Below are 27494 nucleotides of genomic sequence, written 5' to 3'. Positions count from 1 at the left end.
TGAGTATGGGATTTTCATCCTTTCAAAATAGTCTTTACCAGTGGCTCAACACAGATTCCTGGACACTCTACCCCCAGGGTTTCTGGTTCAGTAGGTCTGGAGTGGGATCCAAGAATAAGCATTTCCAACAAATTTCCAGATTATGCCATTGGTGATGCTGCCAGTCCAGGAACCACAGCCACAGGGTTACACTGTCCAAATATGACAGGCCACCTATTCTGGGAATTTTGCTTCGAGTGTACTCCCAGTAGAAGGGAGAATAGTGAGCGAGTAGACAGGGAAGACAAAGAAGGGACAGCAAAATATTTCATTTTTGTTACAGAAAGGTAGTTAACACTCCTTTGTACACAATCAGGTAAAAATAGGCTGAAGAAATTACTATATCAACACCTGTGCTCTCCACAAAGTCTAGCAGCAAAAGGAACCCCATCTTATATAAATTCTATTTCAACATTGAGACTTGTAAGAAACAAAAACCATGGGAAACATCCCCTTCATTAGACATTAAGTGACAACAATACAGATTTAAGATGAATTTGAAAATCACTCTTTGAGGCCTGGATTTGTATTTTTAGGTCAAGCAAGGAAGTAAAAGGACTTATGAGTTTTTATCAACATGGCTCTAAAACAAGTAGAAAAAGAAAATTGCGAAGTGTTGAGAATATGTACACATTTTTAAATGTCTTAAAAAAATCCAAATATTTTTTTTTAAAAAGACTGTCAAAAATGTAAATAGAACAAGATTCATATAAACCAAAGAGCTCCACCTAGAGTCTGAAGACAGGTTCTCATTACTTAGATCCTCAAATGATGAAGCACTATTTACCCATATCTTACATATATATATATATATACACACACACTACTTTCCATTGATGTTGAAAAAATATTTTCACAAAATCTTTATAAAAAGGGTAACTTTCTCAAGTGTGAAATAATGTTAATTGAAAGGAGAAAATAAATTTTTCTAATCCTGTCTGTAACCTATTTTTCCCCTCTACTATTTTATAATTTAAAAACCATTCTCTCAAAGCAAGTTATTAAGAAGTGGGAATAGTGTTCATCACAGCACAGAGAAGACAGCTTTAAAAAATGCCTCTTGGGACACCTGGGTGGCTCAGTCGGTTAAGCGTCCGACTTCGGCTCAGGTCATGCTTTCCTGGTTCCCAAGTTCAAGCCTCACATTGGGCTCTGTGCTGACAGCTCAGAGCCTGGAGCCTGTTTCAGATTCTGTGTCTGCTTCTTTCTCTGACCCTCCCCTGCTCCTGTTCTCTCTCAAAAATAAATAAGTGTTAAAAAATAAAAAATAAAAAATGTCTCTTACCTGAACTTGCTGTATGACCTTGAGCAAGATGACTTCCAGCCCTAAGTTTTTTCATCAATAGGGGTTACACAAAATCGGTGGTTCTCAGCCCTGGCTGCACATGGGAACCCTTTGGGACCAACAGAGATAAATTGATGCCTGGTTCCCAGCCCCAGAGATTTTGATTTAGTGAGTTGCTCTGACGTGGGGCTCAACCTCATTGACTTAAAAACAAAACAAAACAAAAAGCTGCCCAGGTGATTCTAACATGCAGCTGTGGCTGCATCAGACCAGATGGTCAAGCTCTTCACCTCAAGTATCTACCTAGCTAGGTAGTGGTTCTCAAGCTTCAGGTGCTTTGAGTCACCTGAAAAGCTCGTTAAAACACGGACTGCTGAACCCACCCCAGGGATTCTGATTCAGTAGGGGCCCAAGAATTTCCATTTCTAACAAGTTGCCACATCATGCTACAGGTCCAGGGTCATGTTCTAGATGATGACTTCAAAATGACATTCTCCAAATTCCGAGTTATTTTTACTCTACCCTAACGAACCACAGTATATTGTTAATTAGCCTCCCTGACTCTAGTCACTCTTCCACCAGTTCCTACACCAGGCTACCAAACTCACTTAATATCCTAATCTACAAATCCTGCCAGTCCCTCACCTGAGACTCTTCAGTGGTTCCCCAGCGCTAATATAGACCGGACAAATTAACCTGACACTAAAGGCTTTTCGTAGTTTGACCCGGAACTACCTTCCTTTCTTTTTTCTTCCTTTATTTATGGAGAGAGGGAGAGAGCACTCTTGAGCGGGGCGGAGGGTGTGAATCCCAAGCAGGTCCATCAGTACAGAGCCTGACACAGGGCTCGAACTCATGAACCGCGAGATCATGACCTGAGCCGAAACCAAGAGTTGAACGCCTGACTGAGCCATGCAGGCACCTTCCAAACTACCTTTCTAGCCTCAATTTCTAATAGTCCCTGTCATCTGCCTATGCTCCAGTCACTTGTCCCCAAATGCACAAAGGAGGCTATTTCAGCTCAGCGCCTTTGTACCAAACACTCCTTTCTCTTGCAATGTCCTTACTCAACCTTCTTTTCCTGACGTAGGTGTCACCCAACCTTCATTCTGTGTGCCAGGTACTCTGCTAGGCATTGGGAGTTCAAGGGAGAATAGGACAATCGTTTCCCATAAGGAGTCTTGAGGAATTTAATTAGGACAACACGTCCCAATTATCCCTTCTCCCTCACTATATCATATTTTTTACTTTCTATATATCATGTTTTGTCATCTTAAAACACCTTCTAGCTGGGGGTTGGGGGAGACTGCTGCTCCTGGGGATTAGCCAATTCTCAAGAGGTAGGTGTGGTCAGCCTTGAGTACACCTTTAATATGCAAATTTACCAATCCAGACCCCTACACCTCCTCTATCCTACCCAGGCACCCCAGGAGGCAATATTGGTTTCCCTAAACACCCCAGGGCCAGCTAAAACTCAAAGCCTTCTGGAATTATTCAAACTAGCCAATCCTAAACTTTTCACCATGCCCTGTCTTGCCTTTCCCTCTGAAACCCTAATAGCAGGCTCTGGCTTAACCTTCCCCTTACTCCCTCCTGCTGGTGTTTTCCCTGGGACCCCGGGTAGCAGGCCATACCTTCTGTCTCTAGGATCTGTAAATACAGTAAACTTGTGTTTTCCCTAAGCTCCTCTGTCTTCTCTTATGGCTGCACCTGGCTAAGCTTCTCATAAAAGAACACAAAACATTTACCTTTCCGTACCAGTTGCTGAAAAAGTTGATACAGCTAGAGATGGCCAATAGCACAAACACGCAAGTGTACCACAGGCTTCTGGGAAAGTTTGCTTCCAAGACAAAAAAGAATAGACCCAGAGCCATCCCTTCCTTCAGCCTTCAACGTGGGTGATGATGGAAGCTGGGGCGGTCACTTTACACCCGTGAGGAAAAGAGCAAGAGAAGCCTTCAGACCAGAGCCCTGACAGCGATAAGGAATGAGGCACCTGACTACGATATCCCCCACCCCGCCCTCCAGCCTCCTTTATATCTGCGAAGAACCAACCCCTGCTCCTCTGAGCCACCTGTTGATCAGGTTACCAGTCACTTACAACTGAAAGCATTCTCTCCAGGTGGAGGTGGGGGATGATACTAAGCAAGTAATTGTTCCTAACAGCTCTAATAAGTGCCATGAAGAAACAGAGCGTGGAGTGAGAGGGTTTCACAGAGTGAGTGGGAGAAAAATCAGAAAGACTTGGAGATAAAAATACGCATCCGTGCCAGGCAGAGGGAGCGGCTTCTGTACAAGTCCTAACGGAGGAAGAGTATGGTGTGGTGGAGGGACTAAAGCCAGCGAGAGGACAGTGAGCGGCAGAAGATGCAGGAAGACAGACAAGGCAGGAGGGGGCGCACATGCGCCTGGCGCCACCCCACCCTCCCTTTGTTTCCCCACCTCCACTCCCCCACCCCAGCGCTCCATTCCTAGGGCCCACCCATCTTCTTCCCCAGTTAAACTGGACTTGTCACAAAACCTTTAACCATCTTTGTACCCCCAGCACCTAGCAGAGAGACATGGGAAGACACGTAATATCTGCTGAATAAAAATCATCATGACAGAATATTTTTATTAAAAATTATCCCCAAAGCATTGATCCAATAAGGGGCCTGATTCATAACTATTTTTTGAGGCCCCTTTCTGCAATTAAGTCCCACCACCCATGCAGGTACTCCTTCTTCACATGATTGACTGAGATGCTTGTTCCAATAGAACCTTAATAGGGTTAAAATATTAGGTAAACTTCAATAAGTCTCACAGCTCTATAATTTCCTGATTTTGAGGATTTTCTAAAATCACTAGGATCTTGGCTTTAATACCCCAGCAAAAGAGAAACAGAAGCAGAGAGAAATAGTTCCATTATGAATCAAAACCATATCTGTATTTTTTAGAGTGGGTTTATAGATGACTTTATTTCATTTCCATTTATTTCTTAATTTTTATAATTGTCTTGATTCACTTAAATTACCTAAATCTATACAACTATGTACTTACAAAAGTACATAGAAGAAAACCTCCTCATCCATGAGTCCTTAGTTTATTCAGTATTTATCTGAAAAATACTTCATGGTTTTTATCATTAAAACTGAACCACCAGTTTACATTTTAAAAGGCATGTAGCTTGGGGCACCTGGATAGCTTAGTTGGTTAAGGATCCGACTTGGGCTCAGGTCCTGATCTCAAGGTTAGTGAGTTTGAGCCCCACTTTGGGCTCTGTGCTGACAGCTCAGAGCCTGGAGCCTGCTTCAGATTCTGTGTCTCCCTCTCTTTCTCTTCCCTCCCCCACCCCCAAGAATAAACGTTAAAAAAATAAAAATAAATAAAAAGTACATAGCCTTTGTTTGACTCATGTCTAGGAGTTAACACTTAAGAAAATACAGTATAGGGGAGCGCCTGGGTGGCTCAGTTGAGCATCCAACTTTGGCTCAAGTCATGATCTCACGGTTCGAGGGTTCAAGCCCCACATTAGGCTCTGTGCTGACAGCTCAGAGCCTGGAGCCTGCTTCAGATTCTGTGTCTTCCTCTCTTTCTCTGCCTCCCCCCTGCTCGAGCTGTCTTTGTCTCTCTCCTCTCTCTCAAAAATAAATATTAAGAGATTTTTTTTAAATACAACATAGGATAAGCACACGATGTCAGCGTTGTGGTGGGGAGGGCAGCGGAGAGCAGTATATTATTGGTTAGAATTGTTGGCATAGGGCAGTAATAAAAAGTAAACCAATTTTAGTTGGTTTTCTCGTTTTCAGGTTCCCTACACATATGTACCCTTATTGCCTGTACCAGGCAGATGCTCCCACTGCCCTGCCTGGTGCCAAGCTGCTTGTCCCTGTCCCCACCACACCCCCAGACTCCATCCACAGACAGCCTCCTTTTCACCATGCAGTTCTCAGTTCAGATGTCACCTCCATGAAAACCTCTTCCCTGGCCATCCCATCTGAGGCAGGAAAACCACCACTACTCCTTTCACAGCATTTACTACTATCTGAAAACATCTAGTTTACCTATTGTTTCTTTATCACGGGTCTCCCCGCAAAAGAAATTGAGCATCATCTCTGGCTCATGGCTGAATCCCAGCACCTGGAACTGCCTGGTATACCTATATAGTAGGTACCAAACAAATAATTGTAGAATAAATGAAAAAGATATACACACATAAATATGGATGCTCACTGCAAACAAGATTCATAAAAGCAAAAAACTGCAGGGACACCTGGGTGGCTCAGTCAGTTAAGCATCCGACTTCAGCATCAGGTCATGATCTTGTGGTTCGTGAGTTCGAGCCCCGTGTCGGGCTGTGTGCTGACAGCTCAGAACCTGGAGCCTGCTTCAGATTCTGTGTCTCCCTCTCTCTCTATGCGCCTCCCCCACTCACTCTCTGTATGTCTCTCAAAAATAAATAAACATTTTTTAAAAAACAAAAAAATGCAGCAATATGAATGCCCAGCAATAGATGAATGATTAAATTAGGATAGATCCATACAGTAGAATACTCTGCAGTGATTTAAAAAGAACATTTGCTGCCATGAAAAGATATTCATGGTATTGTAACAGTGTTGTATGGTGACAGATGGTAGCTACACTTGTGAGCACAGCATAAGTATAGACTTGTCAAATCACTATGATGTACACCTGAAACCAATGTAACAGTGTATGTCAACTACACTTCAGTTTAAAAAAAAAAAAAGATATCCACAATACACAATACTGTGAAATGTTTAAAAGTTGCAGAACAATCTGTATACCATGATCATGATCCCATCTTTGCTAATGATAAAGAGATAAATGTAACCATATGGGCATATATAGTTGTGGGTTTTACAATAACAGGATTATACCGTATGTATTTTTAACATATACACATGTTTTTACACACATAAGAAAAAATGTGTAAGACTATGATATTAGAAAGACAGGCAAGGCCTACATCTTTTAGCCCATATAATTCCATATCATTTGAATTTTTGGAACACTTGTAAACCTTCTGCAAATTAAAAAAAATAACAGTTTTATTTTGTAGTGGGTAGACTGAAATAGGTTTCAAGCTGTTGAAAAATTGAGATATCTTTTTAAAAAATATTTTATGCTCACATTTTCTTATCTAAGTTAACTTTAAAATATGTAAAAATAAATACTTTAAAAGTATATTTTATTTATTTTATTTTATTTATATTTTAAAAAGTAATTAATCTCATGACTGCCAAAACTTGGAAGCAACCAAGATGTCTTTCAATAATTGAATGGATAAACTTACTGTGGTACATCCATACAGTGGAATACAATTCATCAGTAAAAAGAAATGAGCCAAACCCATAAAATGTATAACACCAAGAGTGAACCCTAAGGTCAATGGTGAACCTTGTGTGATTACAGTGTGTCAACACAGGTCCATCCTTGATTTAAAAAAAAACAACAAACATTCTGGTGAGTGATACTGATAACGGGAGAAGTAATGCATGTGTCGGGGAGGGCATACACAGGAAATTCTTATGCCTTCCTCTCAATTTTATCGTAAACCTAAAACTGCTCTAAAAAAGCAAAGTCTTAAAAAAAAGCTTTAAAAACTCAACATTTCTGTACTTTAAAATTTAAACTATACAATTATGATCTAAAATCTGTTTTTTGAAATAAATTCCAACCCACCACACACACCCCCACACGCTCCCACCCACACACACACATCAAAAGGAGGGAGAAAGGGAGGAACTCTCAAGCCATGAAAAGACAGGGAGGAATCTTGAAAGCATATTTCCAAATGAAAGAAGCCCATCTGAAAAGGCTGAATACTATGTAATTCCAGCTATATGCCATTGTGGAAAAACTATGGACGCAGTGAAAACATGACTGATTGGCAGGGGTTAGGAGAGTGGGAGGGAGGAATAAACAGGTTGGAACACAGGATTTTTAGGGCAGTAGACGTATTGTGTATGATACTATAATGGTGGACATGTGTCATTCTACATTTGTCAAATCCCACAAAACCTACAACACAAAGAATGAACTCCAGTGTAAACTATAGGCTTTAGTTCGTAATAGTGTATCAATATTGGCTCATCAATTGTAACAAATGTGCTACACTAATGTAAGATGTTCATAATATAGAGGCAAATGGGGGTGGGGTGGGGGCAGAGGTGAGGGGATATATGGGAACTCTACTTTCTGACACAATTTTTCTGTAAACCTAAAACTTCTCTTAAAAATAAAATCTATTGGGGCGCCTGGGTGGCTCAGTCGGTTAAGCGTCCGACTTCGGCTCAGGTCACGATTTCACTGCCCGTGAGTTGGAGCCCCGCGTCGGGCTCTGTGCTTACTGCTCAGAACCTGGAGCCTGTTTCAGATTCTGTGTCTCCCTCTCTCTCTGACCCTCCCCCATTCATGCTCTGTCTCTCCCTGTCTCAAAAATAAATAAAATGTTTAAAAAAAAAATAAAATCTATTAATTTTTTAAAAGTTCATTACTGCTGCATTATACGTTTCTTAAATATTATTATCTTACTAAATTCACATATCTAAAATGTAAACTTTAAAGCAAAAACCAGGGATTTAAGTAGTTTTCATACAGATGCTATATTCCAAAGGAAAATAAATGACTTGGTATTTGGGGTCTAAAACCTGATGTGAGAACTCCAGCTCCCCTGTAGATATTTTGTTATGTTTTTAATTTTCCACTGGAATGATTTATATCAGTCAGGTCACACTAAATTTTTTTCCCAAAATTACAGCTCCTCAAGGAATTTCTGTCTCTTAGAAAATGTCCAAGTCTTCTGTATTTCAATAGAACATGCAATGGAAAACACACCCACACCTATACTCACACAGAACCAAGGAAACTTTCTTAATAATCCCATGTATTTGTAGAAAAAAACTTTGATGATAAGGCATAAAAAATATTAGTTAAGTGCCTTGAGATTCTCAGATGAAAAAGGAAAAACTGGTTATTCTGGTTGCATAGAAATTCATGCCACTAATGGTCTGCCTGAGAACAGTTATTTTTTTTTTTTATTTTAAATAACTTTGGGGCGCCTGGGTGGCTCAGTCCATTAAGTGTCCGACTTCGGCTCAGGTCATGATCTCACAGTTTGTGGGTTCGAGCCCCACGTCAGGCTCTGCGCTGACACTCAGAGCCTGGAGCCTGCTTCGGTTTCTGAGTCTCCCTCCCTCTCTGCCCCTCCCCTGCTCACGCTCTGTCTCTCTGTCTCGCAAAAATAAATAACAGGTGAAAAAAATTTTAATTTTAAATAACTTTTAATCTGACACTACCTGTTTACAAAATCCATTGCTTCATTCCAATCCACTGCTGTAACAACTAGAAATTCAAAACAATGGCATTTCATAGTTAAAGCAGAACGTTGTTAAAATTCCTATTTCACACAACTGCTAAATATCTGTGGAAGAGATAAACATGACTATATTGATGAACGTGCCTCTATTCTACTTCTAACTCTTAATATATGGACACATTTTAAATACATGTATATTGTCAACTCTGCATAGAACCATAGAATCTCAGTTGGACAGGACCTATGAGGTCACCTACACTGACTTACCATCCAATGAGTTAGATCTTCTACCACACCCTTGACTTGTCTGATATCTACACCATCAGTTGGTACTCTTTCTATAAAGGGACAGAGAGTAAATATTTGAGGCTTTGTGGTCATCCAGTCTCTGTTACAGTTGCTAACTCTGCCAATGTAACACAGAAGCAACAGAAGACAAAACATGAATGAATGGGCTGTGATCCAATAAATCTTTATTTACAAAACAGGCAATAGGCCAGATCTGGCCTGAAAGCCATGGTATGCCAATCCCTGATGTAGACCACTCCTAGTTATTGATAAAATTCCATTAGATACATTAGATACCTTTACAGGAAAATTCTTTGTCGAAGTGAATTGAAATAAACAAATTCACCCATTACTATAGCCAAAATTATCACTTTCTAGAACAGCATAAAAGACTTATCTTTTCCCATGTATCAGCCCTTCAATTACTTGAAGTAAACTATCATGATTTCCTCAAGTATTCTTTTCTCCAGTCTAAATACCTTCAATGCCTTCAAGCATTAACTATATTGTGATATAGTTTTCCAGACCACGTAACCATTTGATCACTCTCTTGAGTACATTCTCCAGCCCATCAATGATGCTTTCAAGTGCAAACTACACATACATGACATACGGTTTTAAAAATATATAGCAATCAAGATGTAATTTTAATTTTAGAATTTGGCTGTGTCCACATGCAAATGTTTTTAGTTTTTTGTGTTTTGAGGGCTTTTTTCCCCCAGAATTCCCATTTAGTTTTTAAGAAAAATATATTTTGTACAGATTTAGTCAAAAGTTTATGCCCAGCTGTGCACTGACAGCATGAAGCCTGCTTGGGATTCTCTCTCTGTCCCTTTCCCACTCATGCATTCTCTCTCAAAATAAATAAGTAAACTTAGGAAAAAAAAGTTTGTGCTCAGAATTATAACTCTATACATTAATTTTAAGTGGTTACCAATGGGAAAAGTAGCTTTAATGAAACGAAACAATAGACTTAGGGACAACTGGGTAGCTCAGTTCATTAAGCGTCTGAGCCTTGATTTCAGCTCAGGTCATGATCTCACAGTTTATGAGATGGAGCCCCGAGTTGGGCTCTATGCCGACAGTGTGTAGAGCCTGCTTGGGATTCTCTCTCTCCCTCTCTGACTTTTCATTGCTCTTTCTCAAAATAAATAAATAAACTTTAAAATAAAAATAAAACAATAGACTCAAATGGTTTCTATGTATCAAAAAATGTTGGCGAATCTTACCACCACAATTGGAATCACATAGTGCAATTTGCAAAAGAAAGCCATCAGTCATTCTTTCTGACCAAATGAAACACAGAAGGGGAAGAAAATACACACATCTGCAGCATGTCCTGGGATCTCCTGGCACCTTTCCAAAGAGCTGCTACAATCGTAGCCAAGCCACCTCTAAATGATGTTGCCTGTTGAATTCCACATTTCAATAACTTCGGATGAAAGCACACTCATGTTTTTAAAAGACAATTTAATTCTGATTTTCTTATGTCATAGCACTCTTAAATAAATAAAGTTTTTTAACAACCAGAAGAAAATAAGGCAATATTTATTTAACTATAAATATACCACATGTAGTCTGACCTTGCCACCTATTTCTGTAACTTCTCTTTACCATGGTTTAATTTTTTGATAATTCAGTACTTTAACCAATACTGCACACAGTACATGCTAGAGGAATGAATTCACTCTCTACCATCTATTTTTATTTGTAATGGCATTCCAATTTATAATGTTGGTGAAGCTTGATTTACATTCTCTGCTGCATGCTTCCTGTTTACCTATCATCAAGAAAGCTCTCCCTGGTAATCCCATCCATGTATATAACTTCAAACACTATCCACAGAGGGACAACCACCAAATTTATTTCTCTAGCCCAGTTTCTCTGCAGGCATGACCCATATATCCAAGAGCCTAGTGGCATTTCCACCTGGCTAGTCCAACTGCCACTAGAACCCCATGTGCAGAGATGGAGTCCTATGGGTCACCTAATGAGAGCAAACATTTATTTGTTCTTTATTCTGGGCCAGGCTCTATGCTAAGTGCTTTCTGTGGATTTTCTCACGTAAGCTTCACAGTGCAATTAAACATGGCACACTCATGTCCTTTTACATGAAACCCCATTAAAATGATAGCATCGGGTCACCTTTGTGGCTTAGTCAGTTAAGCATCTGACTTCGGCGTGGGTCATGATCTCGCAGTTTGTGAGTTCAAGCCCCGCATCAGGCTCTGTGCTGTCAGTGCAGAGCCTGCTTCAGATGTTCTGTTTCTCTCTCTCTCAAAAATAAATAAAACATTTTAAAAATAAAATAAAATAATAGAATCAAAATACAAAAAATGTAGCAGACATCATTCATTGCCTACCCACTACCCATTATCCTCCCCTTCTTTCTGGCCAAGAGAACACCAATTTTATTCAGGGAATCAATATGCCAAACCAATTTCCCAGTCTTCTTTGTAGCAAGGAATATTTATATGACCCTATACAAGCCAGTGAAATACCTGCAGATATAAGCTTGGGCAAGTTTGGGGAAAGCAACACAACCATTATCCCTTCTTGCCTTCTTCATGTCTTAATTATGGATATTCTGTACAGCTGCACTTTCCCTTTTTCTGATCACAAAGGAAAGGCTGAGCAAATCTCAGAAACATTGACCCTGATACTACCAAGCTACTGAACCAAGGCCAGTAACCATCTACGTCCAGACTTCTTGTTACCAAGAAAAATGAACCCATTTGTTTTATCCTTTCTAAGTTCTGGTTTTCTATTAACTTGCAGCTGAAAATAGTTCCTGCTGATACGGAACTATAACCTGAGCAAGAGGTTTCAACAAATTAGAAGGAAAGTGGATGGAGGATAAGTAACTACACAGAAAAACCAAAGATGCTTCGGCCTAAGTGCCTGCAGAACCAAAAACAAGGAGAAGCTAGTCAGCTTACCTCATGACTCCACAGAAGACTTGGGATCTGGAGGCACCAGGAAGGAAAGACAGGACCTACAGATTTAACATTTGGGAGGTTTCCCAACAAAAACATCATCTCTCCCTCAGAATTTATGGAAAATTTCCTTAAAAGTCTGTTTATTCTTGGGGCGCTTGGTGGCTCAGTTGGTTACGTGTCCAACTTCGGCTCAGGTCATGACCTCGCAGTTCATGGGTTCGAACCCTGCACTGGGCTCTGTGCTGACAGAGCCTGGAGCCTGCTTCAGATTCTGCCCCTCCTCTGCCCCTCCTCTGCTTGCATTCTGTCTCCCTCTCAAAAATAAATAAACATTAAAAAAATTTTTTTAAGTCTGTTTATTCTTGGCTGTCTGTTCATATTTATGAATAAAAGAAGAGGAAAGAGAAACAGTGCAAAAAGCAGAAGGAAACAAAATGAAAAAACGCACACACAATACCATCAGGGAAATCTGAAGAAAACAAGGACAAGACTCTATGAAGCAGACACAACAGAATTAATCGGAAAGTTGGAAGACAAAATTGAGAAAGTTTCCAGATAGTAAAGTTTGGAAGCTAGCACAGAAAAAGAAAGAAAAGAGAAGAGAAGAGAAGAGAAGAGAAGAAAAGAAAAAAGAAAAATCAAAGAATCATGTCCATAAGCAAGTTTCAGAAGAGGACAACCAAAAAGAAAGCGGGAAAGAAATCTTCAAAGACACAGAAATTCTCCTCCTCCCAGAGCCCAGCATTTCAAATGAAATTAAAACATGCGCTCTGGCAGAGGACTGAAACACAGAAAAAGAGGGATACACTGAATATCTAAAACATTTTCTGAGGAAAATAAACAGATATATTTTCCAATCCCTGGTATGAGAAAGACATCAAATCTCTGGGCAGTCTCACAAGAAGTCATGGAGCTATGCCTTCAAAATTCTGGGTGGGTGATGATTTGGGGGCTTGGGATTTTAAAACTCGAACAATCCATCAAGTATGAGTATAAATGAAGGCGGTTAAGGGTTCAAACTTTTTGTCTCTCTCGTATCTTTCCTTGTGAAGCTAGTGGAGAATTAGGCTTCAACAAACAAAGGAATAAGTCCAGGAAGATAAAAATATGATTGAGAAAACAGGAACCCACTACACAGGAAAGGGACAAAGGGAAGCATGAGAATGACAGCTGTCCAGCAGGCACAGACCCAGACTGGGGAGAAGACAAGCCTCAGGGAAAGTGTAACAGACTTTTCACTCTGACATTTGGAGATAGATCTGCTGTAGAGTTTAGAAAAATATATTGATGGGTATATAGAGTTTCTGTTAGAGAAAAATGGTAAAAGTCTTAGAGACTTAGAGAAAGACTCAGAGAAAACTCTTTCAACAATGTGAAACTGCTATTTTGTGGCTCAAAATTTTGTCAAACATTGGTAGTTTCATATTGCTCAACCTAACTTACAGGTACATGATATGATGTAGGAAATTCGCTTTAATACTCTAACAATGAGAAAAGTAAAAGAAAAGTTGGAGGAATATGGGAAATAAGAATGCCATAAATTGTTATTGAAACCAGGTAACAGACACATGATGCTCATTGCCCCATTCTCTCTATCCATGGATCTGCTTGAAAATCCCGTAATAAAAAGCAATTTAAAAAGGACAGTACCAAAATGTGCCGAATTTCAATAATTTTTCAGACAGCTGAAGGAAGTTCCACTGAGCAACAGTCAGATGAAATCTGGTTAAAGAACCACTGGACACAGAAAAAAAAGTCAGTGCAAGAGCCTATCTACACTAGAACTTCACTCACAGCGGGGCAGGAAACATCACAGATGTCTCACATCCCCCTTCCATCCCTTCCTTTCTGCACTGACTCTGCTGATTCCAGGACTGAATTGTGCAACAAAACACGGCTCCTGCAAGCTGTTACAATTCCTTACACCCACAATTAAATAAGACAACCGTTTCTCACTGCCCATCAATTTCCTCCCAGCTCATTTCTCATTTTGTCTGAACTTAGGTTCGGGATTCATCCTTCTATTCACACTCTTGTAAATGCCCTCAAACCCTGCTCTCTCACTTCTGCTCCTTATAGCTGGCAACAACCAAGCCCTGGATGAACCCCACTTCATGCCTCTACTGCATACATATCCAGAGAACTAAGTATTACGGGAGAAATTCACCTAAACCAACTGACGGGCTTAATGTTATATTTATTATCACAAACTGTAAACTGGCAATTTTACTATCATTGCCATTTTAAAAGCAGCAAAATTATTTTCAAGAAGCAAGGTGTAAAACTGACAGCCAATTTCACAACAAAACAATGCATGTTAGACACTGTAATGTTATCCACAGGGTACTGGAAAAAATAACTGCTATGTCAGAGTTCTACATGAAACAAAGATATTTTTCAAGAATGAAGGTAAAATAAAAACACATACAGACAAACCAAAACTGAAGTAACACATCACCAGCTGCCCAAATGAAGGAAAATACTAAACAACATTTTTTGGCAGAATGGAAATATTCCTACACAGAAGCTCAGAGAATTAGGAAGGAAAAAAATAACAAAACAAATGGCAAATATATAGAATACCCCCCAAAATACTGACTTTTAAAAAATAATTTCTTATGAGTTTTAAAATAGGTCATTAAAATTAGCATCTAGGGGCGCCTGGGTGGCTCAGTCGGTTGATGGTCTGACTTCAGCTCAGGTCATAATCTCACGGCTGGTGGGTTGGAGCCCCACATGGGGCTCTGTGCTGACAGCTCAAAGAGTGGAGCCTCCGGATTCTGTGACTCCCTCCTCTCTCTGCCCTCCCCTGCTCGCACTGTGTCTCTCCCTCTCTATCTCTCTCAAAAATAAATAAACATTAAAAAAATTAGCATCTAAATAAATAGTGAGTTAAATGAACTTAAATAAATAGCAAGTTAAATGGTAGAGATGTTGCATTAGGAGAAGAGTAAAGAGATAAATTAATATCAAATTTTGAGCAGTTATGGTTGTATGTTGTATCTCTAGGAACTAGTAAAAGAAACAAAAGAATATACAACTTCTAACAGACAAAAAAAGTGGAATAATAAAAAATAATCAATTTAAATAAAGGCTAGAAAGAAGAAAAGGAAAACAGAACTAATAAGACAAGGGGGAAAATACAGTAAGATACACATTTAATTCTAAACATGAATGATTCCATTAAACTTAAATGGATAAATATACTAATTTAAAAACATGAGATATACATATAAAATATATTGAAATACACTTGAAACTAATATAACATTGTCCATCAACTACTTCAATAAAAACAAACAAAAGCACACAATGAGAAAGAAACATTGAAATTAAAATAATGAAAAGATACTCTATGCAAACATATATATAAATAAAGTGTACATATCTCTGTCAATACCAGATAAAGTAACTTTAAGGCAAAAAACATTATTAAAGATAGAGAAGGACACTGGATATTTTTAAAAAACACATACCCAGAATGTCATTTGTTATTATTTGAAGAGGAACCAAAAATGAACTTATAGACTATCCAGAAAGCAATGAAAAGAACACTTCTTACCCAACCTATGTAACAAACAAAAGCTGTATTTAATGGCAAATGCTTAATCATCTTCATCACTGACTTAAAAAGACTAAAATTAGGGGCACCTGGGTGGCTCATTTGGTTAAGCATCTAACTCTTGATTTCAGCTCAGGTCATGATCTCCCAGTTTTGTGAGTTTAAACCCCACTTCAGGCTCCAGCCTGACAGCATGAAGCCTGCTTGGGATTCTCTCTCCCATTCTCTCTGCCCCTTCCCCACTCACACTCTCTCTCTCTTAAAATAAACAAACTTTTCAAAAAATATCTTATTAAAAAAGAAAAAAAAGACTAAACCTAAAGGGAACTACAATTTATGATGAAGACTTAAAGATCAACAAAGAAATAAAGAGGGAATTAGTAAAGATGAAAGTTGAAATTAATGACTGGAAAACCAAAAAAAAAAAAAAAAAAAAGGAGAAATGATTAATAAATCCAAAATGTTGTTTTGATTTTTTTTAATGTTTATTTATTTTTGAGAGAGAGACAGAGCACGAGCAGGGGAGGAGGAGAGGGAGACACATTATCCGAAGCAGCACAGAGCCCTATGCGGGGCTCTAACCCACAAACTGCGGGATCATTATCTGAGCCGGAGTCCGACTCTTAGCCGAGCCACCCAGACGCCCGCAAAATGTTTTTTTTAATGTATCAACACATAAATCCTTTCTAAACCCAATTAAGGAAAAAGAAGAGAATCAAATTATATAAGATTAGGAAAATTTCAAAGAACATATAACCGCAAATACAAAAGAGATTTTTAAAGTATAAAATCCATGACAAGCAATTTGAAAACCTAGAAAACCTGGATAATTTCTTAGGAAAACATAAATGAATCTAGGAAAAGTGGAAAATTCAAACAACCAATTACAATACGCTAGATTGGGGGACGCCTGGGTGGCTCAGTCTCTTGAGCAACTGACTCAATTTCGGCTCAGGTCACCATCCTAGGATCATGGTATAGGACCCTAAGTCAGGCTCCACATTGAGTGTGGAGTTTGCTTGGGATTATGTCTCTCTCTCCCTCTCCCTCTGCCCCTCTACCCTAATGGTGCATGCTATCTCTAAAATTAAAAAAATAATAATAACAATAACAGAAAGAAAAACAACCAAAAACAAAAACAATTGGTAGCCCACCATTGAGAAGGTACGAGGACCAAGTGATTTCATAACTTGTTTCAGCTAACTTAATAACAGAAATTCCAATATTATTCAAGTTATTCCAGAATGAAGGAAAAAATGGAAAATTTCCTAATACATTTTATGAGGCCAACAAAATTTTAACACTAAAACATAATATAGTAAAGAAAATTTTTTAAAAGAAACCATAATCCCTCTAATAAATATAGATGCAAAAATTCTAAATAAAATATTAACAAGTAATATTCAGCTATGATTCGAAAGAAGAACATTCTGTGACCAATCAGAGTTTAATTCAAGGAATGCAAAGTGAAATTCAATGTGATAAAGTACATTTAATGAAAATCAACAGCAAACTATTCTACTTGGTGAAACAAAACCATTTCAAATACAATCAGACAGGGATGCCCACTATTACTATTATTCAACATTGTCTTGATGGGTCTGGCAAATGAAATGAAAAAAAAACACATTATTTTTTGCTAATTACACACTTGTGTACTTAAAAAACCCAATAACTATAGTTTAACCCTCCCCCCAAAAAAACTTAGTAGAATTAATGAGAATATTTGATAAGGTAACTCTGATGTAAGATAAATATACAAAAGTCCTTAGGCTTTCCCTATTATAGCATGGGAAACAGAAATGGGAAAAATATTCCATACACAGTCATGAAAAAGGCAATAAAATATTGTTATGGAATGAATGTGTCCCCCCACCCACCCAAATTCACATGTTGATGCCTAATCCCCAATGTGATGGTATTTGGAGGTGGGGCTTTGGGGAGATAGTTAGATCATGAGGATGAGGGCAGACACCTCATGAATGGGATTGGTGCCCTTATAACAAGAGACCAGAAAGCTGACTGGCTCTTTCTGCCGTATGAGGACAGAATGAAAAGTTGGTAATCTACAACCCAGCCAGGGCTCTCACCAGAATTTGACAATGCTGGCACTCTAATCTCAGACTTCCAGCCTTCAGAACTGTGAGAAATAAAGTTCTGTTGCTTATAAACCACCAAGTCTACAGGACTTTGCTACAGTAGCCCAAACTAACACAAAGACTTAGGAATAAAGTCAGCAAGGAAAGCACAAAATCTTAATGATGATAGCCATAAAACCATACCGAAGGATAAATTTAAAAATCTGAGAAAATGAAAAGACATCCATATTCTTAGATGGGAAAATTTAATAACAGTTCTCTTAATGTCATAAAAGTGTGGAATTAAAAAGCAAGTAAAATATGGACTCCTAAAGAGAAAAGGAACATTAGGTAAAAGCTAAAAAAATCTGAATAAACTATGAACTTTAGTTAATACTAATACATCACTACTGGTTCATTAATTGTAACATAAGTATCGTACTAATATAAAATTTTAATGGGGGAAAGTGGGTGAGAAGTACATGGAAACTCTTGGTAGTATCTTCACAATTTTTCTGTAAATCTAAAACTTCTAAAAGATAAAGTTGGGGCTTTTTTAAGATTTTATTTTTAAGTAATCTCTAAAGTAATCTCTAAAGTAATCTCATTGGGTGAGAACCCAATGTGGGGTTCTCACATCCCTGAGATCAAGAGTTGCATGCTCTACTGACTGAGTCAGCCAGGCACCCCTAAAGTTTATTTTAAAAAGTATATTTGTAAGACAATCAGGGAAGTTTAAAAAAAAAAACAAATATAGTTTCAATTAAATGGATAAAAGTATCTTAAAGTTTAGAGAGAAAATAAATGCCCAAGAAAGCAAATAAATGAATAAAAAAAATAGTGAAGGGAAATAACCTATAAAGCCAGCATAATTAAATCAATATGGAGTATTAGTCTAGGAATAGGTAACAGATCTATTAAGGAAAGAGAACAAAACCCAGAATCCAGAAACAGAATCCAGTTTACGTGTGATTTTAATACATGATAAAAATGTATTTCAATTTGATGGGGAAAGAGCGATTATTTAAAAATAGTGCTGGCACAACTGGCTGTTACATCATGGTAGAAAATAGTCCCCAGTCTCATATTCTAAATAAAAAACAAATTCCAGATGGAATAAATGCTTAACATAATAAATAAAGCATCAAAAAGGTAGAAGGAAACCTAGGGAACAACATTTATGTTGTATAGAAAAGATAACTATATGTGAGTTTATAAAAATTAAAAACAATTCGCATCGCAAAAAAAAAAAACTATCATAAATAAACAAAACTAATGAATAGGCAAAGGATAGAATTGGGAAAATACTTGCAAAAGAGATTACAGATAATGAGTTAGTAATCATTACCAATATACAAAAAGCTCTTAAACATTGGCAAGAGGCAAGCAGCCCCACAGACAAATGGGTAAAGGATGTGAAAGGGAGTTAGTTCATGAGAACAAACCCACATAGCCACAAGCATGAAGATGCTCAAAATAACCAGTAATTAGAGAAATGCAAATTACAGTGAAAAAATACCATATCACTCTACACCCAATCAGATCAAAGAAAAATTTGACAGCAATAATACCAATTGCCCACAGGACGAAGAGAAAAAAATGTAAATTGTTTACAGCTGTTTTGAAAAGCAGTCTGACAAATATTTTTAAAATTAATAGTACACAGATACATCAACCAACAAACTGCACTTCTGGGATTCTATCTCCCAAAAATAAAATCACCAATAAAATGTTTATTATAGCATTGCTCTTATTGGAAAAAAAAGAGAGAGAGAGAAACAAAATGAATTTTCAGAAATAAGGTAATAAAAAATGGTGCACTAACACTGTCAATTATTAAGCGGCCATTGAAAAGAATGAATTGAAGCTCTACCATCTGACTTGGACAGATTTTCTGGGATGTATTTTTGTTTTGCTTTGGTTTTTTAATTTTTTTTTAATGTTTATTTATTTTTGAGAGAAAGAGTGCAAGTGGGCGAGGGGCAGAGAGAAAGGGAGACACAAAATCTGAAACAGGCTCCAGGCTCCAAGCTGTCAGCACAGAGCCTGACGTGGGGCTCGAACTCACAAACTGTGAGATCATGACCTGAGCTGAAGTCCGACACTTAACGGACGGAGCCACCCAGGTGTCCCTGTTTTGTTTTGTTTTTTAATTTCAGTATAATTGACATACGGTGTTATATTAGTCTTAGGTGTACAATATAGTGATTCATCGATTCTGTACATTACTCAGTGCTCATCATGAGTGTAATCTTAATCCCCTTCACCTATTCCACCCATCCCCTTACCCGCCTCCCCTCTGGTAACCATCTGTTTGTTCTTTACAGTTAAGAGTCTGGTTTTTGGTCTGTCTCTTTTTTCTTTGTTCATTTGTTTTGTTTCTTACATTCCACACATGAGTGAAATCATATGGTATTTGTCTTTCTCTGACTTATTTGGCCTAGCATTATACTTTCTAGGTCCATCCATGTTGTTGCAAATGGCAAGATTTCATTCTTTTTTATGGCTGAGTGATATTCCATTATATATATACCACACCCTCTTTATCCATTCATCTGTCAAAGGACACTGGGGCTGTTTCCATAATTTGGTTATTATAAATAATGCTGCAATAAACACAAGGGTGTATATATATATATATACATATATATATATATATATATATAACTTTTTGAATTAGTGTTTTCATTTTCTTTGGGTAAATACCCAGTAGTGGATCAGATGTATATGAGAAAGTGAATATGGAGACAAACATGGGAGGAAACCCACCCAGCTGCCAATATAGATTACTTGTAGAACTGAGAAGGAAAAGTGGGTGTGCAGGGGTTGAAAAGGAAAATTGGGTAGCATGTATGATATGATTATATTTATGTTAAGGATATTAATCAAAAATGGCTACAACATGGATTAGGATATAACATGATAGGCATGAGAGTCAATCCTCCATGCAGCCTGCATTCTCAATACCTCACAGTCATTTGGCACTTTCTCATCCATTGAACTGTTTACAATAGAAGTCTCAGAATTTTTTCTTGTATGCTTGTGTGGCAATCCTACTGATAATTATTGTTTTTCATTAACTGTTAAAATAATTTTATGAAACTAAAATTGTAGACCCCACTTTCCAAGTTGGGGTACAGTTTTACACAAACACAAAGTGTGTACTTATACATAAAGAAGTTAGGAAAAATAAGGAGTCAGTGGTTATATATTTACTGATTCATGAATGTCTATAAAATGAAAAAACTAGTTACAGAAGAATATGCATCAAGTATTCTATTTCAGTAAAAACAACAAAACCCTAAATAAATGCTTAAATAGTTTTAAGTGAAAGAGAAAGCTTCAGAAAATATTCACAAAGCCACAGGCACAGGTGCCATCAAGGGGAGGGAAGTCGAGGGGAATGGGGCAGATTACTAGCTTAATTTTTTTTTTATCTTTCAGCATCTTACTACTTCACTTATTACAATAATCAAAAAAGTATTAGCCTTGAAATCTAAAAACATTAAGTAATGAGAACAAAAATAAATTGCAAACAATAAAATGAATTAAACTGGGTATGATAAGATCCATTGTGTAGATTAAACGAGAAAACCTATGTGAAGTGTTTAGCATATTGTCTAACATTGCAAATACTCAATAAATGTTAGCTCTTTTTTATTAGGAAAAAAAAAAGACTACAAAGAGTAGTGGAACTTACAAAAAAAGAAGGCTTTTGAATGTGACAGGGCACTTTTTTCTATGTTACTGAATCTGATCTCTTTTGGAATACAAGGATTCATTATCATAACCATATAGCTCACAGAATACACTTTCATCGACAGCAAAAATAAAATTACAATTACATAAATAATATACTTAATAAAAAGGAGAGGGCAGCCTTTTTGCCTTGAAGTCTACTTTAAGAACTTTAAGAACCATCCAAAGGCACTATGCTTCTTCACAACTACTTTGGATAAGAGATATGTGGGCCCAGGATGCTTCTCCCAGGTTAGAAGAGACAGAACTCAATTCAAATAGACTAGAGAGTGACACTATTGTTCTTTTTGAGGGCCTGCCCAAGTGGGAAATCCATTCCTACATGTACAAATTCCATTCCCAGATCTGAGGACATCCTTGCTAGTATGCCTAAAAACATGTGAGTTGAGTTATATCCACAAACTGAATTTGGTCCATCAATACTATTCTTACTGTCCAATGAAGCATTAAAAAAAGTTCGTAAATTGCATAAATGCATTATTAGTCTTGCTACTTACATGGAGTTGACTTTCTCTTCGGGGCCTTGCACTTGGCCTGTCACAGTCCCTTTGCTGGTATTCTTCACCCAGCCAACCACTCCTATTTTCCTAGCCTCATCTTCTGTGTACTGGTTTCAGGAGAAAATATGAGAAACAAAATCCAACATCAAAAACTGACTGATAATTTTCTTTCCTAAAATATAGTCTATGCCAAAAATTGTGTAGCTGACCTGCAATCATACCTCTGTTCGCAAGAATCCTCACTTAAGTGGTATTTTTTAGTAAACTCCTCTTTCAGTAAAGACAAGCACATTATAAAACAATAAACTGATAGCGGGAATTACTTCAGAAAACAGTTTCCGTGATGTGTTTTGGGATCCATAAAATTCAATTGCATAGCCCCCATGCCTACTAAAAGTGAATTACATTGTCTGGTTCCAAAAGATGATCACTCCGAGATTTTCAATCACTGAGGAAAAATACGGAGTTATGATCAATACAAAGAATTCAGTTAAAAGATTCTGATGTCTTCCATTGGCTGTGGACTTGCCACACACATGTTGTTAATTGTCTATAGATAAGTTTATTTCTCCTATTATTCTTAACAGTTTTTAAAAATTCCTTTCCTCAGTTCCAAATTCAGTTATGCTACTGGCAAATGAAAACCTAGCAACATTTTGATTTTGAACTATTTTAACTATATCATACTAAATTCTTGTAGATCTCATCTACTGGAAATTTTTAAAAACATGGTCTTCTGTTTGGAGGTCATAGTGACCAAGAATCTATACACTCTACATCCCCAATTAAATGAAGCAATACAACCCAAGATGGTTATAGCCAGAATTTATGTTGGAGCCAGTTCTGAAAATAATAATGAAAAGGGATAGAATCTGAACTGTGGGGGGAGGGACTATCTCAAAACAAGGAGACTTTACTGGTTGGGAACATGTTAGAGCCCTCAGAGGTTAAGAACAGAGAGCTAATAACCTAGTGACTGCCAGCTCAAATAGTAGGTAAAAACACATGCACATTTAACTTTTAGGAAAGGAGTATATTAACAAAATTAAAAAAATGTGAAGCAATAAGGAGTCTTAACTTCTAAAAACCGAGAACCACTTCCTTATGCAACATGAGCATTTTTCATTTTGCAATTCAAGATACAGACATTTGCCTGGAGGGGGTTCTTCGATCCAGAACAAGGGGAAGATCCCATACTTTATATTCTATATACCTAACCAAAACATTTAATTTGATTATCCCAGTAGAAGTACTTTTGAAATTCATACAAAACATTAACTAAAAACGAGGCAGGCTGAAATGTTTTTAATAGACTACTTTTAAAAGACAGCTTTAATCAACAACTTCAAGCAGTAATTTGGAAGACATACAAATACTTCATTTGCTGTCAAGGATGGAGAATAAGCAGTAGGCTAGCACTAAGTAGAAAACTGCTCTATGTCTGTGAATAGAAATAACAGTAGGGAGAAAATGGCAAAAAAAAAAAAAAAAATAGTAAACAGACTTACTGACTTACCATTCTGAAGCAAACACCTGTATTAAAAAAAGATGAAAAGAAATGTCAGTTTGTCTACCTTTAAAAAAATGTATATATTTCCTGACTTAATTTTTATCTAGTCCATTAAATAGTAAGTAAATGAAATGAACAAAACCTTTTACATCTGAACATATTCAGAAAGTATTTTTAAAAATCGTTTTCTTTTAAAATAAAAACGAAAAAGGAAGACTATTTTTGGAGAAAGATAGTAATATTCTGAAACCAAAGAATCATGAAATGCCACACTGCATACTCATTCCATTAAAAAAAAAGTAAACAAAACAAAATACTGATCACAAGGACAGTTGAGTATATTTGGCATAAATTTATACATCCTCAGCTTTTAGAATTTCTTCTTTAAGTGCAAGGACTAAATTCAAGTTAGAATGTAATAAAAACATTTCTGTTTCCATTTTAATTCCACATTCTGGAAAAGGCAAAACTACGGGGATGGGAAACTGACGAGCTGTTGCCAAGGGCTGAAGGAAGAAGGGGTGCTGTAAAGGGGCAAGAAGGAACTTTCTGGGGTGAAGGCACTGCTCTGCATCTCATCTGTGGTGAGGGTTACAGATCTGTATGCATTTTTCAAAACTCATTCAACTGTACGCTAGAAAGGGTGAATGCTACTGAATTTAAATTATACCTCAACTGAAAAAAATATTTTTTAATACATTGGGAAATCATAAGCGATAGATCAAACCAATATTCAAAGAGGCCACAAGATAGTGCTTCCACCTACAGCAACGAGCCTGCTTTAAAAGAGATAGAAGGGATCAATGGCTTAGATAATCTTATGTATTTTGTAAGCAGATTTATAATAACAGGGGGCATCACTTGTTTCCTGACAATAGCATATTGTGGTATCAAATGAAAATGAAGGAAAAGCATAGTAAAGCAATAAAGACAGGATACATCACAAATGGAATTTTTATAGGGCTATAAAACATAGTTTAAAAGATACATACAAAGTGAAGAGAAATGATGAGTGGCAAGTATTGATCTGAAGGGGAATCAGAAAGGCAATTTGTTAGATAGAGGGAGGGAAAGAGAGTACCTTGCAGACATAAAAGGAACTGGCAGAACTTTCAAAGAGAAACTTGAGCTAAACCAGGCCACGTAGAAGAGAGGGACAAAATAGGAGAGAAAACAGGCAGCACTGGTGAAAAGTGTGCAGTTGTTTTATCCTAAGCATGAGCAGATCCCAAAAGACGCTGACCAAGAAGACTTGAAGGTTTTGGTCCAGGCTGTATTGAGGATATTCCTCCGAGGTCCTTCTCAGTGAGCAACCCCCACCAATGTCAGCATTATGAAAAGAAAGCTAGGCAACTGAAGTAACCAGAAATGGAAAACATCTGGCCCAGCTCTTTGCTATTCAAAGAGTATTCCAATGCCCTGCAGCGCCAGCAGAACCTGAGTTTTTTAGACAATCAAATCTCAGGCCCCTCCCCAGACCTACAGAAACAGAAGCTCTGCAGGTGGAGTCCAAGAATCTGGTTTTAACATGCTCTCCAGGTGATTCTCATGCCCACTAAAGTTTAGAACCGATGGTTGGCACTACCTCAAAGAAAGGCCTGGGAAAGGTTTGAAAAGAATTTTTATTTCCGATCAAGAATTGCATCATAAAGGGGAAAAGTCTCATAGGGTCCTGCAGATCAGATGCATTTCCCAGTGACGCTGTTCATGTTGGTAATAAATCATGACCTTGCAAAGCAATGTTGCTTCACCTATCTTACAAGTCAGCAGCACTACATGAAAGAAGCTACAGACAATGAAAAGGCAAAAACACCTCCCCTGGTGTCAGAGCGGCCCAGGTCTCCTTAGACTGTCACTTAGCTAAATATCCAAAAACATGTCATTGCACTCCCTTTACAAATTATTTCTAGCCCCAAACTTCACTTAAGACTCACTAAAATAACAATAATAATAATAATAGTTCTGATTCAACTGTTTCTAGAAAAATGGGTAATGGTGTTTTCATGCCCTAGTCCAAATTATCATAATCTCTCAACAGCCCCCTTAACTAGCCTCTGTGCTTCTAGTTCTGCTGTCCTACAGTCTAGTCTCTATAAAACACCTAAGGTGATTGTCTTAAGTAAAGTCAAATCACTTTCATCCCCAGCTTAAAACCCTGTACTGACTCCCCATTACACTCAACATAAAAGGTATCCTGGTTGCCACAGCCTCCAGACTCCCTCTGATGAGTCTGTCTACCTCTTATTTTAGGACTCCTTTCGTGGCACACTCCATTTCAGCCGAATTTGCCTCCTTTGTGCTCCTCAACATGCCAAACATATTCCTGCCTCACAGTCTTTGCGTGCATCATTCCCTCTGCCTAAAATGCTCTTTCCTCTGATCTTCTCACTATTCAAGTCTCTGCACAGATATCATCTCCTTAGAAATATGTCCCCTGACCAATTCACCTAAAACAGCAATGCACCCCATGTTTCCTGTATAGGCATAGTACTGATTACATATGACATTACAATGCATTTATTTGCTTTTTTAAAAATTTCCTGAGGTGCCTGCGTGGCTCAGTCGGTTAAGCGTCCGACTTCGGCTCAGGTCATGATCTCACGGTCTGTGGGTTCGAGTCCCGCGTCGGGCTCTGTGCTGACGGCTCAGAGCCTGGAGCCTGTTTCAGATTCTGTGTCTCCCTCTCTCTCTGACCCTCCCCCGTTCATGCTCTGTCTCTCTCTGTCTCAAAAATAAATAAACATTAAAAAAAAAATTTAAAAAAAAAATTTCCTGTCTTCACTGTAAGTTCTGTTCTGTCTTGTTCACCACTGTGTTCCCAGAACCTAGACCAGGACTTGGCACATAGTTGTTGAATAAATGAATGAAAGACAAACCAGCTGATACATACTTAAGTGAAATATTTAACTCTCCTGTAATAATTTGCTATTAATATTGCAAATACACATATCAGCATATTGATTAGACTTTATTTCAAAGTGATGATAAATTTACTGCATTCCAGAGTTGAAAAGAATTTCAAGAATTCTGTGTTGATTCTAGCAGAACATTACCTAAATGATAATACATAGCGCTGTGAAAATTAGTAATGGGAAATTTCACTAAAATGGATTCAGGAGGTTTCAGCAGGGGGAGCTCTCATGCCCTACCACTGGTAGTCATTTGCAGACCCAACAGGAAAGGAGAGACTTGACCTTACAGGTACTGGACCATGCAAGTGGATACTACTTTACTACTCCAGCCCAAGAAAGAAACATTTCCTCAGCACCACCCCTGTCCCATCCAGGGCAACAGCTCAGCCAATGAGAAGCACCATAGTTGTAGCTCCCAGTTTACCCTAGTGGACTTTCTGTTTAACAGCTTTCCCAACGTACCCATTTTCTCCTTAAAAAAATCATGTGTTCCTTTGTTGCCCAGGCTCATCTAAAGTTGTGACCCAGCTTGTTTGTCCTGACTTATAATTCTCTTTTATTCCCAAATAAATCCATTTTTGCTGGCAAAATAACTGGCAGTTTTAAAGTTAACATTACCTGTATACATACATAGTATATATGATACAAAGGATAGCGAGAAGCCACTAGATAATGCCTAGGTTGACCAAAAAAAAAAAACAAAAAAAAACAAAAAAAAAAACGAATAAAACCACAAGAATGGAAAAGAAAGAAAATCGGTCATCTTATAGAACTTAGAGGATTTGAGATGGGAGACTGGAGGAAGATCTGGTGGTGATTTTTTTTTTTTATATTTCTATTTTTTAAAAATTTCCTTAATGTTTATTTATTTTTGAGAGAGAGAGAGAGAGCGCACGTGCGCATGCAGGAGGTGGGGAGGGGCAGAGAAAGAGGGAGACACAGAATCTGAAGCAGGCTCCAGGCTCTGAGCTGTCAGCACAGAGCCTGATGGGGGTTCAAACCCAAGAGCTGTGAGATCATGACCTGAGCCGAAGTCAAACCCTTAGCCAACTGAGCCATCTAGGTGCACTGCTGGTAGTATTTTTAACTGTGAGTGATAAGGGCACACACATATTTATTGAACAAATCCTAAAATGCTAGAACTAAAGAACTGCCATTTAAGTGTAAGAGACATAACTTTAGGCTAAGTTCATATTGCTTCACAAACTGGGTCAAAAATGGAAGTGTTGCCCATTACTTTAGGCAGTGACAGATGGACAAAAAAAAAAAAAAAAAAAAAAAACCATAAGACTGAAATAAATCTT

The 27494-nt window shown here is 37.8% G+C and overlaps 1 protein-coding gene across 7 annotated transcripts in view; it reads right to left on the bottom strand.

The window, feature by feature from the left end:
* ACYP2 (acylphosphatase 2) overlaps positions 1-27494 on the bottom strand; it is a 277959-nt gene that overhangs the window by 134100 nt on the left and 116365 nt on the right. For all 7 annotated transcript variants that reach the window (XM_042981393.1, XM_042981392.1, XM_042981396.1 and 4 more), the window contains 2 exons: positions 23285-23301; positions 21766-21875 (listed from right to left, as the gene is read on the bottom strand). In XM_042981393.1, coding sequence (XP_042837327.1) covers positions 21766-21875; positions 23285-23301 — 127 coding nt within the window. The remainder of the gene's footprint in view (positions 1-21765; positions 21876-23284; positions 23302-27494) is intronic.

This window comes from Panthera tigris, chromosome A3 (genome assembly GCF_018350195.1).
Source record: "Panthera tigris isolate Pti1 chromosome A3, P.tigris_Pti1_mat1.1, whole genome shotgun sequence".
Lineage (NCBI taxonomy): Eukaryota > Metazoa > Chordata > Mammalia > Carnivora > Felidae > Panthera > Panthera tigris.
This window is presented reverse-complemented; position numbering and strand designations above follow the sequence as displayed.